The sequence below is a fragment of the Episyrphus balteatus genome, chromosome 3, assembly GCF_945859705.1.
Source record: "Episyrphus balteatus chromosome 3, idEpiBalt1.1, whole genome shotgun sequence".
Classification (NCBI taxonomy): Eukaryota; Metazoa; Arthropoda; class Insecta; order Diptera; family Syrphidae; genus Episyrphus; species Episyrphus balteatus.
In genome coordinates, this window is record NC_079136.1 from 50,378,614 (window position 1) to 50,393,863 (window position 15,250).

Genomic DNA, 15,250 nt, shown 5'->3' on the forward strand with positions numbered 1-15,250 from the left:
CCCCCTATTTTCGTGATTTTTTGTAAGCGGGCCTGAATTCAGCACACAAATAACACAAATGTTCGCATTCGCATACATAAGTACATATAAATTGATCCAAACGCGAGTGTGTAAGAAGTCAAAATTTTCGAATGGCATCTCTGAATGAAAATGAAAACAAACAATTTGAAATGTAGTGAAGATGAAGTCAAACTGCTGGGCAAGATCATCGTTGACAAAATAACATCCAGATGCACATATCCGTTGAACAGAATTAAGTAAAGTGTGGATGGGATTGGGAATGGGAATCATTGAAAATTCTGCACTCATGAGGAACCGGCATCAAGGCTATGCGTTCAGATAAACCTGTGCAAGAGTTTTTTAACGACCGAAGCACACAAGACCGCAATAGCTCATCATAAAGATCATAGCTACTTCTTCTTTCTTTAGAGACGACTTGACTACCTAAAGATCAAAATGACGAAATTAAAAAAATAAAAAGCTTAAAAAAAAATAACGAAATGTTTTGATGGGAGATATGCAAAACGAATGCACGCAAGTGGGAGCAGATGATTATGATGGATAAAAATACATTTTCTTAAAAAAGGCTTTTAAAATATCTAAAACGGGGGCGCGCATTGAAATAAATTAAACCAAACAATTTTTGCGTGGAGTTCTGTCTTCTATGTTTCTCGAGAGGTCGAGGGTTGTGTGGAGTGGGTGTGTATTTTTTTTTTATTATTATTTTTTTATTTTTAAATTAAAAATACACACCAACAGAAAAACAAGTCCCTTCAAGACATCACTCAAAAAATTTGAAGTTTGACGGAGAATATTTGAAGCAGATGGTTATTTGGCGGGCTGCTGTCAGATTGTTGGGAGTCAGTGAAGATGCACAGCAGTCGTGTATGCATTATATACTTAGGAATAACCTTGGCTTTTATGTGTATTTTTTGTTTGCAGTTTAATTACCTGAAAGTAATATTTTTAGAAAATATTATGTTTTTGAATGAATGAAAGTTTTATTGCGTTTTTGTTTTCTGATGTATTTTAAGTATTTTAAGGAGGTACTAGAATGGCATTTGAAAAAAGTCGTTATTTTAAAGAAAGAATATTTTCATGATATCAAAGTCAAGTCAAAAATGATTTTCATGTCTTAAATTTCCAAACGGTTCTTATGTTTATAAGAAATTTAGCTAGCGAAATTCAAAAGTGTTTGGTCAAATCCTGTGAAAAATCCATGTTACCGTCGATAAAGTGCAGTCCCGGGAATTATCTTGGTTTCTTGAATTTTAGTTTTTTTTTTCAATAAATTAATAATGTTAAGGTATAATTCGCCTGCAGAAAGCAAAATTCTGCTTACTCGATAGAATATGTTAAGGGCTTAGAACAAATTTGGTTCCCGCCGACGCGACGAATTGTACCAAATTTAAGTCTTCTTTTTAGTCTTTTTTTTCAAAAAAAAAAATTAAGTTTTTGTTTTTTAATCCAAAAATCAATTTTTTCAAAATTTTATTTATTTTATTATTTTATTCCGAAAAAGTGGTTGCCTGCAAAGCCGGTTTACGGACGATGATTTAACGCGATAACCTCATTAGAAAATAGGTTGTGTGCTTTTGTTAAAAAAAATTACCTAAAAATTATTTATATGTCAACTTTCTTGTAACAAAATTTATAAGATAATAAATCTTACGGCCATATTATTCACTAGTTTAAAAAATACATCTGGATGTAAGGAAATTGAAATGTCAAAAATAAATCCAAATCCATGATATTCACTATCACACAGATAAAAAAATAGCCATTTTTAACTATTTTTTAATTATTTTCATAGTTAAAATCGGGATAACTATTTTGGATTTGGATATTTTTGACATTTGACAATTTTACATCCAGATGTATTTTTTAAACTAGTAAATAATATAGCCGTTATAGTCAAGTACTTAAACGAAAGATTAAGACCTAACATATTATTTATATCTGTATGTTTTGTAGAAAAACGGAATAATTTTTTGAATCCTATCATAATTTACAAGAAAATGCTAAAAAAATACCTTTTTTTCTTTTCTCATTACGTATGTATATCAATTTTTTATAAAGGTATACAAATTATTTATTGAAAACAATCATTTTTCATAAAAAAAAACGAAAAATTCAAACTTTTTTTCTTTTAACACCATTAAATCCATTTTTTTATATACACTTTATACCATCTGAAAGCTTATTGTTTCAGTTTAAAATATTCATATCAACCATGTCTGCACGACATCTACAAAAAGAAGCTAGAATATTTTGAACCCAATCAATTTTCATCATAAAAAAAAACAAGAAAATCAATCTTCTTTCTCTTTAATTACCTTTAAAGTCCATTTTTTTAAATGACAACCCTAAATAAACTTTATATCATCTGAAAATTTATTATTTCACCTTTTATATGACGCTTAAATCATATTTCTACGATGCCTTCAAAAAAAAGTAAGAATTTTTTAAAGCCAACCATGTTGAAATTTTAAACTGAGAATACGGTACTTACCACACTGGTGGCTGCTGTTTATGGGCAACAGATTTTATTCATTTATCTGTTTAAGAAAAAAAAACAGATATAAATAAAAAACGCTTAAAAACGGTCAAAAAACTTGGGACAAAAAAATTGTTTTTTTTTTCGTTATTCATTCAAAAATCATTTGAGAATACCAATTTTTTTCACATGCATGTGCATAAACTATATGTTCTATAAGTTTGAAATTTTTTGAACGCTACGAAAAATTTCTAAAAATAAAAATTCACTCAAAATACCCCTAAAAATGTAGGTGTTTTTCAAAAGTTCATATTTCAAAACGCAGAGAGTCCGTGGTAGACCCCTACTTTTTTTTTCATTATATACTGAATGGCATTTTTCAAATTGTAAAAAAAAAATGTCCCCTACCTGTAATCACTACTTTGTCAAAGGTCTACCTTATGTTTTAGTTTGAAATTAAAAAAAAAAGTTTTAAACACCATTGTTAGCCTTACAATAAATTTATCTATCTATTTAAAAAAAAATTCAACTTTTTACAGCACGGCGCACAGTGTGGCCAATCACGAATCTAGCTGGACAAAATTAATAACTCGCGTTAAATCGACTTTTTTTCTAAACAGTTTTAAACAAATGAATGTGAATAGATAAAATTCTATAAAAAAGAAAGATTTTTTAAAAAGAAATCTATAGTTTCTGCAAAAAGTGGATCAAAATAGTGATGAAGAAAATGCATTTTTATAGTATTTGAACTTATGTTTCCATAAACATATTCTATGATTGGATATACTTAATTATTTTAAAAAACGCTTGAAAAATCTCAATAAATAAAAACTCTATTGCTATTTACGAAAAAAGAGAGGCAGAATAATTAGTTTTTATTAAGAAATAGAACTTTTACACACGTTTTTGACAGGTGACATATATGATTTATTTTCTCAATATCATGCTTTAAATTAAAATTTTAGCAATGATTTTAATTAAATATGTTTCTCAATCATAAAAAATGGCATCACCTTTAAAAATATCTGCAGATAATCTAAAAAAGTAACTCCTTTTTGGGCGATGCAAAGTTGAAACATAAGGGCCTATTAAAAATAGCTGTGTTTATATTACCATCGATGTTTTTCAAGCTAATAATTCTCTAAATTTCTTCGTGACCCTATTTCTGGCCTTTTACACTTGCTTGCTTTTTGCATTGAACTTGTTTAAGATGTTAGGAGACTTTTAACCTTCCGTTTGTTATATTTTTCCCGTTTTTTAATTTTTAAAAATTCTTTTCTACTTTTGTTTCACAATCTACTGCTTTTGTTTATTTAGTTACCACATAATATTGGTCAAGTAAAATGAAATTCAGAGCGGTCTAATGTGTCTTCCACCTTTTTTGTCTTTTTTTCGCTTAACTTGAAGCGCAAAACTTTTATATATGTTTTTAATTTTTGTTTATCGTCAAAAATGTTTCAAAGATGATACCTGCTCATTAAAAGATCAAAAAAACTGTCTTTTCGATCTTATTTGGCAGTTTTGACACGTTTTTCGAAAATTTGTTTTTTTGAAAATTTTGACTTCATTTTCAAAAGTGAAAAAAGTTGTATGGCGGTCGAGAAAACGCGTGACATGTAACTAGCAAATCTTAATGACAACACTCCACAAAACATTAATAAATTAATTTCAGACCGGAAAAATGCGGAAAAATTAACTTTACCTCTATTTGAAAAACAAAGATATTTTTTTTTTTGCACTTTCTAGCCTTCTTACAGAATTTATTTTTAAATAGTTGCAATGGTAATTAATAAATACAAATTATAATACTTTACCTCCAAATGTAGATTAACAATAAAAAAAAAAACAATTACAACAATAAAAGTACCACAGCGTTTTTAATCGTCAACCAAACTCAAGCGAAAAATAGAATACTTTGTATTATCTCCATCCAACTGTTGACAAGAACCAACTTTCAAGCTTAGCTAACGCTAATCCGAGATGAAAACAAAAAAACAAAACATTAATTATAGTTACCCATTGTATTGAGAAGCTCAACTCATGATTTAAAATCATGTGGCTAAACTTTTTTTTTCTATTTTGTCCAGTCAGATTGGCGAATTACCACCACTGTGCGGCGTGTAGAAAATAGCCACTTTTTTGCAATTTTATTTTACCCCTATTTACCTTATTAAATGATAAAATTTTTAAAAATCCTTCATTTATATTCAACTTTAAGTTATTATCATTCAAATAAGCTATAGAAGATTTTAGTATCTCCAAAAGTTTCAGTTTCAGGTGGAACTGGAGAAAATGGCGTCACTTTTTCGTGGATGCTGCCATGGTTAATCGATTTATAAGACGTTATCACCTCAAAAAAAAAACCACTTGACCGACGAATTTTTCTTTTCAACTTTATTTAAATTCTTGAAAAATCACACCTTTTTTTTACCATAATCTACATTTTTCGCTAGGATTAAATCGACTACCAACAGGACATTGGAAAGTTTCAGAAAATTTTTCAAAATTCATCAATGCACCTAATATGCGATACTTTTCCGGACTATGCGCTTCATAACTTTTCGATTCAATCAAAGCCTCGGGTCTTGTTGCTGCACAAAAAGTTTGAGCAAAACTCAAGAAAAATAACTGATCCTCATTGAATGTCATATCTGGAAAAGTTTCATCCTTTAACGTCGATGGATCCATCTGTTGTTTTATCTTTGAATAAGCCTTGTATGCTAATCTCAGTCCACCATTATCAGCCAAATTCTCACTTATTGTTGCAATACTCTTAAAACTTTGATCTTCTTTCGAAAAATTTTCATATTGTTTTAGAAAACATTTTTGTTTTTCCTTAAAGTGAACTATAGCCTTTGGACTCCACCATTCGAATGTGTTCCCCTCCGAATCAAAATTCCTGCCAATATCATCGAAACCATGGATAATCTCGTGACCCATAAACATTCCAATGGCACCATAATTCAACGATTGTGGATGATCTCGATGGAAGATTGGAGGTTGTAAAATACTAGCTAGAATTAAAATTCGATTAGCTCCAAAATTATACAGAGCATTGACAATTGTTGGTGGAAGAGTCCATTGATCACGATCGTATGGTTTGAATAGACGATCTCGACTTTTTCGCCAATTATGTTTTGTCATAGATAAGGAATTTTCAAAGTGCTTTCCTGACACAATTTCCACTTCCTTATACAATTTATTAAGAGATTCTTCTGATCGAATGTAATCAGGATAACCAGCGGCAACCCTCATTGCATTGGCCTTATCCTTAGCGTAGGCTTTTGTCTGTGAATCTATCCAATCGAGTTCAACAAGATTGTCATTGAAAATTTCTTTCAGCGAGTTTATTAATCTGAGAGTTTCGTTTTTGCTGAACTCATCGAAATATTTCTTGATATACATTCCAGATGTTGCCATGCCCATTCCAGCATTAACTTGATTAACACAAATTTTCCATAAAGGAGCCGGTTCTGCCTGACCTGTGATGGAACTTGTGAACTCATCCAAAGCCGCTCGAAAACTTTCTCCGAGATTGATAATCTCAAAGAGAACTAACCGCCAGATCATGTAATTTGCCAAAGTTGTAGTTTTGGTTTTTGTTAGCAAATAGTAAAGATTTTCGAAATATTTTATGCCAAGTTGCATTACAATTGTTTGATTCATGGTAGCTTTGGTTCCTTGCACTCCTGAGAGATATTTTTGCCAATCAATGTATGAAAAGGATTTGCTCAGTTGGGTTATATTTAGTTGATAAAAGTTTAAAGTTTTTGTTGCTTCCATGGGAAGAGTTGCGTTAGCGAGTAATACCTCAAAATTCACAATATCATCTGAAGCTTCTTGGGCTTTTTCGTCATTAACATTTAGTAATTGAAGGACCTTTTTCACAAATTTTCTGAAAAGAAAAAGAAAAGACATTATGAAGTTTAATGCATTAAACCGGAAAAGGTGATGGATGCATGGTAAAGTTTACTTGTTAGAACAGCTCTTCAGAAAAACCGTCCTTGATACCTTTTACCAATGGCTCAAAGTTGAAAAACGAAGGCACTAATAGATACTATGAACTTGCGGTTGTCTATTTTAGAGCAAGTCACTATTAATATTGGTAAGACTTTCCTTCTAGATTTTATAAGACAAATTGCTTTATGTTTCATTTAAACAGAACGTCCTTTTGAAAGATGTTCTAAAGCTATTTCTTCCATGGCAAGTATGAAAGCAAAGAATAATTTTCAGTTAATATACGGATGTTTACCAATAAATAGTCCACAAAAATCAAGGGAGCGGGTCATAATTCTGCTTGTCAAAATTCTGTACCTACGACAAAATTCTGTAGGGTCAAAATACTGTATGGACAAAATACTGACTTGCAAAATTCTGTTTTGTAAAATTCTGTACGGCAAAATACTGTATTTTCAATACAAAAAGTGCGCGCGCACTTTTTTACATTATTAAAACGATATTTTTTACAGCATTTTTACAGAATTTTGATATACAGAATTTTGATGTACAAAATTTTGAAAAACAGTATTTTGAACAACCAGAATTTTGCTATACAGAATTTTGACTTTCAGAATTTTGTTCGTACAGCATTTTGCACATACAGAATTTTGACATACAGTATTTTGGCATACAGTATTTTGAATACAGAATTTTGCAACATACAGAATTTCGATCCCAACCCAAAAATCAACTAGATTCACCATTAGCCAGTAGTAAAATTAGAGGGTCACTATGGCGTATGTGTAACATTTCTTTAATGAAAAAGATCTTCAACCATTTTGCATTCTGTGACCTTTCAAATGGGATGCAGTACTAGAGCTTGCTAAATAGCTTGTAGGAATATTAAAATTAAAGTTAAGAAGTGCGATAACTTATACTTTCTTGGGCTTAAATATATTTTTTTTAAGAAGCTTTAACGAATCGGTCAAAAGATATTGTGCATTTAAACATGCGAATCGAAAAACAGTCTTTTTTTAATATGCAAAATCTTAAGCTCATTATAGCTCTTAACCACTCGATCACTCGAAAAAGATTTTAAAGAAAATCTTGTAGGAAATACTGTTTGCTGTTATATGAGCGTAATTTTTTTTTTTCCAATATTGTCAAGCAAATAGCAAAAACTAATTTTTCCACTTTTGACGAATTTGTAAAATAAAAATGATATTTTTGAACTTGAAGGTTTAAAAAAAACATGCTGATAGTTTTAATCTTATATATAAAAGAGAGTTCGTTAAGTGTGTGTGGCCGATAAACTCGCGTTTGGCTGGTCCGATTTTGGTAATTTTTGTTTTGTTTGAAAGGTATTAATATATAGATGGTTTGTATCAAAAAAACATAATACCTTTTCTCCCATCTTTACATAGCTGTCAATTTGTACGAGTGAAGAAACACTCTAGCTTATTAAAAAGTTTAACTAAGCTTAATTTGTAAAAAAAATATATTAAGACAGGCTTTCAAAATAATAATTATTATTGTTTATATTCACGCGCAGGTATATAGGACAAAAAAAATTTAAGACATTTCAAACTTTAAAAATTCACCATCATGCACCAAAAAATTTTATTTTTACTTGCGATATAGGTACTATATATCAAGTCTTGCATTCGTACAAAAAAAGTTGAGATAACATTTTTTCCCCCTGACATTACGATGATAGAGAATGCCAAAGAAGTGGGTCCCGGAAGTCCGTCTGTCTGTCTGTAAACGAAGCTACAGCCTAAACGGATGAACCGATTTATGTAAAACTTGGTATGTAGCGTTATTTGGCGACACTCCAGAGGGTTTTGGGAATTAATTTTTTTGGACCAAAAAAACGGTACTTGACGAATCAACACATCTTCGCCTTTGAGTTTTTCACAAAAAATGGTAGCTTCAATTAGATTTGCCATTAACTTCTTCAAGACAAGTTTTGTACATTGCAAAGTTTAGGTGGCTGTATGTTCCGAAGCATAATAATGGGCGCTACTTCTTTCCGAGCTAAATGATGTTGAGGCAGTCCTGGTATAGCCAATGAATTCAAAAACTCCGTTTGGTAATTTGATACATTGCATTCATTTTTGTGATAGGGTCAACCGATTTGTAGGCAAAAAATTGTGCATTTATATCGTTTAAAATTATTGCATTGATTTCAGAAACATATTTATTTGTACCAGCCATTATTTCACGTTCACTCAGCCAAGCATGATTTTTGAAGTTATACTTCTTATGGGAGGGTGGGTATGAAAATTTACTTTTTGACAAGAATGTCAAAGGGATTATGACGCGATCACCCTGGGTAGCAGGGCTGTCGTTTCACCTTTAGAGTAGGCAGTACTTTAGTATTTAAAAATGCAGTACGCCGCAGTACGGCAAACATAAAACACACAACACGTTGCAAGTAACATGTTTCATGTGGCAAGTTGCATGTGGCAAGTCGTATGTGGCAAGTTGCATGTGGCAAGTTGTATGTGGCAAGTTGCGTGTGGCAAGTTGCATGTGGCAAGTTGCCAGGGTTGCAAAAAGCTCACATTTCAGCTCAGCTCACAGCTCAGCTCAAATTTGAGCTAGGTACCATAGCTTAGCTCATTTAAGCTGAGCTGAAAGTGAGCTGAGCTGAAAGTGAGCGCCCCAACTTCCAACGCCTATATCTCGGAATTTTGAAAAAAAAAATGAAAAAAAATTTTTTGATGCCAAAAGGTAGCGAGGACTCTAACCTACATTTGGGTACAACTCCCATCCCTGTAGGTGCACGCGTTCTCAAACCGGGTGAACTTAAAGGTAAAAAAAAAGTTAAGCCCGATTCTGAAAAAATAGGTATGATGTGGCGGTTTAACATGGAAGATGATTTTTTAAAAATCTGAGAATGTGCAAAGCGTAGGCCCATGACACAAGCTATCATTGGGCATCACTCCCAAAAATTGCTCTCAAGCGGTTTAGCTTCCAGGAGCCTTCAAAGATTCGGGGATTTTTCGAAAAAAAATTTTACCCCAACTTTCAAACGCGATTTTCTCGGAATTTTGAAAAAAATCGAAAAACCGGATTATACCACTGTCGGCTAGCTGAGAATATAAGCTTTCATATGGCACCACTCCCCTGCCTCTAGATCAAAGCGTTCCAACGCCTATATCGCGGAATTTTGAAGAAAATGAAAATAAAATTTTTGATGCCAAAAGATAGCGGGAACTCTAACCTACATTTGGGTACAACTCCCATCCCTGTAGGTGCACGCGTTCTCAAACCGGGTGAACTTAAAGGTAAAAAAAAAGTTAAGCCCGATTCTGAAAAAATAGGTATGATGTGGCGGTTTAACATGGAAGATGATTTTTTAAAAATCTGAGAATGTGCAAAGCGTAGGCCCATGACACAAGCTATCATTGGGCATCACTCCCAAAAATTGCTCTCAAGCGGTTTAGCTTCCAGGAGCCTTCAAAGATTCGGGGATTTTTCGAAAAAAAATTTTACCCCAACTTTCAAAACCGATTTTCTCGGAATTTTGAAAAAAGTCGAAAAACCGGATTGTACCGGAATTTTTTTTTTATGATAAAAAAAGAAATATTTTACTAAAAAAATAGAAATATATTTACTATCAAAAACACCAAGAGAAAAGATCACGAAAAATTATCTGTCTTATTTATAAAAATATCTATGTGTTAAAATAATTCCATTAATAACTAGAACCAAACATCTTAAGCTATGGTGTTTTATAAAAGTTTAAAATATCTTCATATTTCATTATACTTTCCAAATAAAAATCAATGTATCCTCTCACCCATCACAGCTCAGCTCAGCTCACTTTATCTTAGCTCACCCAACAGCTCAGCTGAGCTGCGAGCTGAGCTCACTTTTGAGCTTTGTAGCAACCCTGCAAGTTGCATATTGCTACTACTAGTGCTGAAGCACACACAATTCTCATAAAATTACCATATCGCACATTTTATGCGCAATCATTTACTTTCGTTAACCATATAGTACGTTCTGAACCGCACAACGAGTAAAGTTCACAGATTAAATTGAAAACTACATGGACGCAAGGAGGATGAAAGAATTAATTTATTGTTCACTTGATAAAAATGTAAAAAACGAAGTGTGGATTAATTAATTTAATAATAGAAATTAAAAATATCAAATGAAATTCATTTATATATGTATTCTGAATGAGAAGTATAACTTCAGTCGAGTGTACATGTGTACACACACTCTTTTTGTAATTTGTTTTAATACTTGGAAATACACTTATAAATTGTTTTGAAGTGTAATTCGGCCTTCATAATCAAGTGCCATTATTCCATTAACAATGTCCAATAACTGCTTAAATTACAATAAATTTGTTAATGTTCATTACAATAAACCAGTTTTTTTTTCGGTTTTAATTTATTTTCAAACAGGTTCTATTTTTTTTAATGTGCACTCAGCGAAGCGGGTGGGGGTTAGCTAGTTGAATAATAAATAAATTGTATATAAATCTTCTCAATCAAATCAAATTTTAAAGAGTTTTATGCGAAAGACAAAATGAGTTATCAAAAATTTACTTTTTGAAAAGTAATGTCAAAGGGACTAGCAAGTAGCACCATCTGATTCTCATTACTGTCTAACAGTTTTGCTATGGTCTGAACCTACTTAGTGAATTTCAATGTACAATGTACATGTGTACAACACTACACATACTCCTTTTTTAAATAATGGTCTAAGCTATCATTCTTAAAAAAAAGATCTTTTGTAGATAGTTTCATGATCTATAAGTTTTGCATACAATACTTTTTAATAGCTTTCACAATCAGAAAGTTCAGAAAGTTGATCATTTATATTGTATGATTCATTGCTTTTAGATACCTATGTTTTTTTATATAGAACATTTACATTATGTAGAATATTGTTATACCTATCAATGAATTTGACCCATTGGTACGGTACAAATACTCTAATGTCTAATAGACTAGTAGTACAGGAAAGTTAGTAAAAAAACAGGCATATTGTGGAACGAAATATAGGACTACTGAATTTTTCAAATCTGAAAGAAGGGTATTAGAAAAGCTTAAGTCCTGGTTTTCGGGACGCCACCCCTCTGGCGAAAAGGATAATTAAATTTCCAAGAACTTTGTGCTGATAACTATTTCTCTAGGACACATATAGTTTTGGAGGTATAGAGCGATTCGCGTTTTTCAAAATGGCGGATTTCGCCAGGGGGGTGGCGTCCCGAAAACCAGGACTTAAGCTTTTCTAATACCCCTCTTTCAGATTTGAAAAATTCAGCCGTCCTATATTTCGTTCCACGAAAAAGTCTATCTTTCCTGTACTATAGCTCCTTCAATAAAATTGCAAAGAAGTGTAAAGTAAAGAATAGCAACTCAGTGACGAACAACTTGGTTAAGACCTAAAAATAGTTTTCTATATAGCAGTTTAAAACAAATTATTACTCTTTTCAATTTTTTTTTTCAAAATTTTCCAGAACAATTTGCAAACAAATTAAAAAAATTACACTGGTCTGCAAGGAAATCCTCCTTTAAATAAAACTACACTTTTCTAAAGGATTTTTGTATGCTGATTCCGAATCTGAAGTCAGAACTGACCTAGCACGTCACGTTTTTTAGATATTTCCGTTAGAAAATCTCAAAAACCCATTTTTTTGCTGTTTTCGAAGAAATATTTTGACACAGTGTAATCTTTTTCAATTAAAATTGATACGGTTTATGAAAGAACTTATTTTTTTATTTCAAATTCAATTTCAATCTTCTCAATATCTCTTTTCTTCTCCGAGATATCTTAATTTAAGTAAGTTTAGTAGGTTTGGCATATCTTACCATAAAGAAACTGATCTCTAAAAATTAATATATCTTTCTCCCTAGAACAAAAGTATACTTTTCGAATGGACTTTAGTGTGCTGATTTTGAATCCGAACTCAAAAAATTTTGTGATACTTTAACGCGTATATCAAAATCCTCACGTGATAGAATTTTTTTGACTTCGGATTCTAACTCAGCACATCAAAAACTATTAGGAAAGTATACTTTTGTTTCTAGGAGAAACAAATCTGAAGCTTTACAAGGCAGTTTATCGAATGGTTTATTACAAATAAGATATTTCTAAATAGAAAAATAGTATATAAAATTACAAAACACGTAAAAATTTTGTTTAATGTATTTTATTTTGGTTTTCTTTACATATTTGACGTTTTAAATATAATGGGCATTGATATTTTACAATTTCCTTAATTAAGGTGCTTTTGTTCATGTAGGATTTACTAAAAAATGAAGGATTTCGAAATGTCTGCTTTTTTTGTCAATCAGTATTTTAAAAAATGAGTAAACATGAATGTAAAAGAACATATTTGGTTTTTGGTGTCAATCGATAGAAGAAGAAGATTATGAAGAATAAGTTCTCCAAATTTGAGCTCAATGCGACAAATAGTTTTAATTTTATACAAGTTCAAATTAATCTAAAAGGGTGATTTTTTAGAAATTACTCACATTTTTACAAAAATGGTACCTGATAGAATTTTTCTGAAACCAGATTTAGATTCAGGAAAGTCTAATCTTTTATAATACCTATCAAAAAATTATTTGAAGGAGAAAAAAAAAGTTAAATTTTGCAGACCAGTGTTATTAGATTGGTAGTTCAGAGAATAACTTAATTAGTTGCAAAAACTGAGGTGTTGTTAAAATATTTTTGCCCACTTAGGATAGAATTTTAACTTAACTTAACTTTTTATAAAAATATTTTTTCTTCGCATATCTTTCACACTTACCTATAAGCTTCAAGACTCTTTGAATTCTCCTTCTTCATATAATTATCACGATTGACCATTCCCAAAGTCGTTTGTTTCAAAAACATTGTATTTTCTGTCGGAACTGTTGGATTTTTTACAACATCAAATGCAATCATGATGCCATTTCCAACAAAAGCTGTATCAATTGAAAGCTGCACCCAATCGAATTCTTTATCAGTCCAATTTGTTTCTAAAACAGGCCATCCACCAATTCCTTCGATAAGTTTTAAAAGCGATTCAACTCCTTTTTGATTTGTTGTTTCTTGATCCAGACAGTTTTTGTAGTACAACTTAGCTTTATTTATTGCACTTAGTGGTCTCTCATCTTCATCAATAGGCTCAGAAAGTAATTCTTTTAGTTGTAATTGAAGATTACTTTGTAGTAATTGTGTTGTAGAATATCTCCATTTATCTTTTGGTATTGGATTGTGTTTTTCCCAATTACCGCAAGCATAATCATAAAAGTTATCACATGGATCTATTGAAGTATTCATAAAGCTTTGCATTAATTTTGATTGTTTTGCTCGAATTCCAAGCCGGAGATTATTAATTGAATTCGAATCAGGTAATAGATTTGAATTAGATAACTGTTGATCAACATCTAAATTAATGGAAGATTTATTAAGAAATTCAGGCAAAATTGGTGAAGACACAACCGATCCTAGAAAATATATTGCTAAAAGCAAGACACATTTTAAACTTGACATTTTTAATTTAATTATTTCAAACTTTCCACAACTACGAGATAAAGAGCATGTTAGTGCTTTCGGTCCGAAATTGTTTTATAGACTATCATCACTTCATCAGTAAAACAAATTTTTAATCAATTTTTTTCAGATATTCTGAATTAATGTGTTTATGAATGTAGATCACTGTTCGTATAGTTGAATGCACTGCTTATCAATATAGAAATAGAATTGGAACTCTTCAGGCTATGCCACATAATGAAGAGAACATTTTTTCGGTTTCTGTGGAAGCAAAAAGTTCATCTCATTTCGTTAAGAACCTCAAAATTAAGATTGTGTATAAGGTCTTGATCTGATTATTGCGTTTTTACAAGTTAATGATAAGGAAGAAAAACTTCTTAGGTGCGTAAATAAAACACACACCCTTTTTACTGGTTCTTTTTTAAGACAAGTTTTAGTGAAAAAAAAAAATGTTCAAGGCTTTGATCAAAACTAAAATTTAGATGTCGAAGAAGTCGAAAAAAATTATTTTTGTAATTATGACATTACCTAGGAAAAAACGAAGAATTTATCTGTAACAATTATCAAGAAATTAGATTTAATTTAATTTAATTTTGTATCTTAAATTCAGATCGATTTGCATACCCAAGCGAAAAAAAGTTGGTCTCGAAAGTCCGTCTTTCTGTCATTCTGTCAGGATGTCTGTCGGTCTGTATAAGGATCTATAGCCTAAACGGATGGGCAGATCCACTTCAAACTTGGTATGTAGCAGTTTTTGGGTTGGGGGGTTTTTGAAATTAATTTTTTTGGATCGAAAATAACGGTACCTATGATATACCAAATTTGGAAAAGTTTAATTTTCTCAAAAACAGCTCCTACAATTCTGATCAAGATATTCAAGTAAGCAAGGTCTATCTATTTATGAAAAAAGTTTTTTTTTTTTTTGAAAAACGTACCATATTTTTTAAATCTGATTTTCTCCCAAACGATTTGCCTAATTTCAGCGAAAATGTTTACACAAAAACACTTATATAGTTTTTATATAAATCAAAAAATAAATTTTGAAAAAAAATTGAAATTTTTTTTCGAAAACGGGACATTGATTTTTTTTAATTTTGATTTTAAGCGTTGATTAAAACTTTTTTTTTTCAAAAATTGATCAGTAAAAAATTAGTTTTTTAAAAAACGGGTTTTAAATTTTTTTCTAAGAATGCATCTTTGTAAAAGAAATTTAACTGCATTTTTTTTTTTGAGCTTAATTTGATTTAAGATCTTGGTTTTATAATTTAAGTAACGAATTTTACGTTTTTTTTTTTAATTTTATAA

The 15,250-nt window shown here is 30.9% G+C and overlaps 1 protein-coding gene across 1 annotated transcript; it reads right to left on the reverse strand.

The window, feature by feature from the left end:
- Positions 1–4,864: 4,864 nt before the first annotated feature.
- Positions 4,865–14,099, reverse strand: LOC129916688 (neprilysin-4-like). The gene is made up of 2 exons (XM_055996785.1): positions 13,218–14,099; positions 4,865–6,392 (listed from the first exon to the last, which is right to left on the reverse strand). The coding sequence occupies exons 1-2, from the start codon at positions 13,943–13,945 to the stop codon at positions 4,925–4,927; spliced, it is 2,196 nt and encodes a 731-aa protein (XP_055852760.1). The 5' UTR covers positions 13,946–14,099; the 3' UTR covers positions 4,865–4,924.
- Between the last annotated feature and the right edge of the window lie 1,151 nt (positions 14,100–15,250).